The sequence below is a fragment of the Propithecus coquereli genome, unplaced genomic scaffold, assembly GCF_000956105.1.
Source record: "Propithecus coquereli isolate 6110/MARCELLA unplaced genomic scaffold, Pcoq_1.0 Scaffold355, whole genome shotgun sequence".
NCBI classification, from domain to species: Eukaryota; Metazoa; Chordata; class Mammalia; order Primates; family Indriidae; genus Propithecus; species Propithecus coquereli.
In genome coordinates, this window is record NW_012149230.1 from 3,353,650 (window position 1) to 3,358,208 (window position 4,559).

The window sequence follows — 4,559 nt, forward strand, 5'->3', positions numbered from 1 at the left end:
TACATATGTATATGTATGGTTTCAACTGACTGTATTGTGATAGTTTATTTCTCTTAAAAACTATTAAAAGGCAAAAATGTTAGGATTTAACAGAGTTAAGAGAAGAGTATACAGATAACCATTGTATCACTCTTCATACTTTGCTTAAAATATCTCATGTTAAAGTTGGGCGTGGTGGCGCGCGCCTGCAGTCCCAGCCACTCGGGAGGCTGAGGAGGAGAATCACTGAGCCCAGGAGTTCAAGGCTGTACTGCGTATGTGTGCGCTTGTGAACAGTCACTGCGCTCTACCTAGGGAAACAGAGCAAGTCCCCGTCTCAAAAAAAACAACAAAACAAAAGAAACCAAAAAAACCCCACAAAGTTCTATAATCTTCCTCACGACTCACAAAAATAACAAAATATGAAAAATCTTTTATTAAAATATATGAAAACATACCCTCCACACACCAAGAATTCATTTGAAGCACGTCTGCCAGCAGTTCCCATTGGCACGTCATCTAAAGGAGAGAAAAATATTATCAGTTCTGTTGTATCTCATGCTTAAAAATGCAAACTTTGTACCAACATGATTATTAGAAAACAATGTAAACACAATGCAAATTTACCATTTACTTCTGTTGTGATTTCATCCATAGGAAATAATAAGTGACCACAGGAAAATGCACCCAGCTGAATAGATAGGCTGCAACCCTCTGGATACCAACTTCTATAAGTAAACTTGAGGTCTTTTTCAAGATAAAGTGCCATATTTATTGCAGTGTTTATGTATTTCTTCATCACTTAACATGCGAAAAAACCGTGCTATTGTTTTTATCAGATTCCTGTTCATGTGTCAGTGACTAAATTCCATCTTGCCCATAAGTTCTGTGGTTTTTATCGCACAATTTTGCATAGACCACGTACATCCCATTATAGCAGAATGAATGTGTAACAAAATCTAGTTGAATATAATGTTGGGAGTACCCCTTCCTTCTGCATAACACTCTTTCAGGTCTTGCATGGGTTGTTGAGCAAGATGTCCTGGAAACGGGCCTCCTAAACACAGTAGCACATGACACAGACCATCATCATCTACCCCTGCATCATATACAGGAGTAGAGCGCAGCTGAGAACTCAGGGCCTCCTTATTCCCTGTCAGTTATATCCACTATATCACATTGCCCTATGTGATTTTAAATGGCTGTAAGGTATAATTAATATGCGTTGATGTGAAATAGCAGTGTTGATCAAATAATATCAACCTTTAAAAATAAAATAAACAGGCCGGGCGCGGTGGCTCACGCCTGTAATCCTAGCTCTCTGGGAGGCCAAGGGGGGCGAATTGTTTGAGCTCAGGAGTTCGAAACCAGCCTGAGCAAGAGCGAGACCCCGTCTCTACTAAAAATAGAAAGAAATTAATTGGACAACTAAAAATATATAGAAAATTAGCCGGGCATGGTGGCGCATGCCTGTAGTCCCAGCTACTCGGGAGGCTGAGGCAGGAGGATCGCTTGAGCCCAGGAGTTTGAGGTTGCTGTGAGCTAAGACAACGCCACGGCACTCTAGCCCAGGCAACACAGTAAGACTCTGTCTCAAAAATAAATAAATAAATAAATAAATAAAATAAAATAAACTATGCTGCTAACCTATACTCAAAAAGGGAGGAAAAAATCACAAATATCCCTTTGAATGGGGAATGAGAAATGCATTTATTTGGCACATCTCTGGCCCCTGGTCTCATGAAGCTTACATTCTAGTATTGAAAGAACATAATAATGTCAGATAGTGTGATAAGCAGTACTACAGAAAATAAATCAGGGTAAGGGAACAACGAGCCATGGGGCAAGGGAGAAGTCTATTTTAAAAGACAATATAGTAGGCCAGCCAGGTGGTGGCTCAAGCCTGCAATCCCAGCACTCTGGGAGGCTGAGGTAGGAGGATCACTTGAGGTCAGGAGTTCCAGACCAGACTGACCAAGAGTGAGACCCCGTCTCTGCAAAAAATAGAAAAATTAGCTGGGCGTGGTGGTGATGCCTGCAGTCCCAGCTACTAAGGGAGACTGAGGCGGGAGGATTGCTTAAGCCCAGGAGTTTGAGGTTGCAGTGAGCTATGATCACTCCATTGCACTCCGGCCCAGGCAACAGAGCGAGACTCTGTCTCAAAAAGAAAAGAAAAGAAAACAATCCCTAGAAATCAAAAATAAAGACACCTAACTATATATCAACTTGGTAGCTTTATCACCAGAGGGAAGTTATTGCAAGTGACCTTAAAACTCAGTAACTTGATTGCATATCCTTAATGGGATTATCCTAAGAACAAACAGATCATAGAAATATTTTAAATGGCTTTTAAATTTTAAAAGCCATTTGAAAATGGCCACTTGGTGCAGTGGCTCACGCCTGTAATCCCAGCTCTTTGGGAGGCTAAATTGGGAGGATAGCTTGAGGCCAGGAGTTCAAGACCACCAGCCTGGGCAACATAGCCAGACACTGTCTCTACAAAAAAAAAAATTTTAAATCATATTTTAAATAATACTCATAGTGTTATTTTGAAACTATAGGGGGAAAGGAAAGGAAAGAAAAGAGCCTAAACTCACAAGGGCAAAAAGAACAGAAAGTCCATAGCCACAAATATTTGGAAGCCAGAAAGGTGATGGACGAGTGGTATTTGACATAGTAGACCCAAGAAAATACTATCTTCAGCCAGCTGAAAAGCCCAGACATCACAGAACCCCGCAAGGCTAATTAGCAGCACCAGATACTTTTCAGAGTGGCACTAGAGGTAGGACTAAGTACAGGATTGTTTGAAAGCCTATTTAGAAGCAGTTAGAATGTAATTAATAATAGCGTTTTATACTCAGGATTTTTGCTAAATGAATAGATTATAGGTACTTACACCACTGAGGGAAAAACGGGTAAGTGAAAACTCAGCACTTTGGGAGGCCAAGGTGGGAGGATCGCTTGAGTCCAAGAGTTTAAGACCAGCCTGGGAATGGGCAACATAGTGAGATCCTGTTTCTACAGGGAAAGTTTTAAAAAATTAGCCGGGTGTGGTGGCACACGTCTGTAGTCCTAGTTACTCAGGAGGATGAGACAGGAGGATCCCTTGAGCCTAGAAGTTTGAGGTTGCAGTGAGCTATGATCACACCACTGCACTCCAAACTGGGTGACAGAGTGAGACACTCTCTCAAAATAAAAAAACAAACAAAACAAAACAGAAAACCCCAGAGGGTCTCTGGACTGCAGAACACCAGGAAAAATTAAAGGCAAGGGTACTGAACCAAAAAAACGTTAGCAGAGGAGTTATTAAACGAAATTTTACACTGACTATTGAGACCACTAGACTTCTTCCCCCATTTTGCTACCCGAAATAACAACAGATTCATACTCTTTAGGCAGAAGACTGGATGAGTCCTTTAGGGGGAACTGAGTAGCCCTCCAAAAAGGAAATAGTGCAAAGAAATGCTCCAGCCGTATCACCCAATGTAGAGGCTTGAGACCCACCCACATATAAAGCTTTCAAACAATTTTTTCCCAGTATGTACAAATGCCTTTGTTTTAAACATATACAATGGTACACATGGGAGTGGGTAGGTTGCTCAAATCCAAGGAAAGGTTACAAAAGATACATAAATATTCACATAAAAAGCATGATGGGAATAATACCATTTCTTAAAGAACAGACAAATTTCATACAAATGAGAGGGTTGTGATAAAGTTTATTTATTTGTTTGTCTATTTATTTAGAGACAGAGTCTCGCTCTGTTGCCCGGGCTAGAGTGCCGTGGCGTCAGCCTAGCTCACAGCAACCTCAAACTCCTGGGCTCAAGTGATCCCACTGCCACAACCCCTGAGTAGCTGGGACTACAGGCCTGCGTCACCATGCCTGGCTAATTTTTTATTTCTATTTTCAGTTGGCTGGCTAATTTTTTCTATTTTTAGTAGAGACAGGGTCTCACTCTTGCTCAGGCTGGTCTCCAACTCCTGAGCTCAAGTGATCCTCCCGCCTTGGCCTCCCAGAGTGCTAGGATTACAGGCATGAGCCACCACGCCCGGCTGTCACAAAGTACTTTAAAGCTCAAGAGCCCACCACAGCACTGAGGTGTGATAGCCGATGTGAGGAGTCTTGCAGGCTTCTCTTTTGTCCATTACTCACCGAAGTCTCATCTGTTTCTTAAGGGGGCCTTTAACGCTGTCTGTTGGACATTCTTTGTGGTCTCCATATCCTCAGATTTTACGGTTTCTGGTATAGGTTCTGCCTCTTTCTTTGTCTGGTCCACTGGGACTGGCTTTTCTTCAGACTTTTGCTGCACAAATTTGGATGGAAATTTTTCTCTGAAGTCTATGAGTAAAGCATCCACATGTCATCTCTGAAAAACAGAGCTTGGTTCTTCTTCCTTTTGGCTTTAAGTTTAACTTTATCTTACTCTTCATCATCTTTGAAATGCCACCAATACCCTTTGGAAGGATGATATCGACACCAGGACATAGCTTCATCAAAAGCTGCTGAATGCCATGCACTGCATTAAGCACTCTAGAGTTCATTTTTTTTTTTTTTTTTTTTTTTGAGACAGAGTCTC

The 4,559-nt window shown here is 41.6% G+C and overlaps 1 protein-coding gene and 1 pseudogene across 1 annotated transcript in view; both read right to left on the minus strand.

The window, feature by feature from the left end:
• ULK2 (unc-51 like autophagy activating kinase 2) overlaps nt 1–4,559 on the minus strand; it is a 112,583-nt gene that overhangs the window by 48,710 nt on the left and 59,314 nt on the right. Inside the window, exon 14 of the mRNA XM_012651444.1 lies at nt 438–498. Within this exon, the coding sequence (XP_012506898.1) occupies nt 438–498 (61 nt within the window). The remainder of the gene's footprint in view (nt 1–437; nt 499–4,559) is intronic.
• LOC105816118 overlaps nt 4,403–4,559 on the minus strand; it is an 837-nt pseudogene continuing 680 nt past the window's right edge.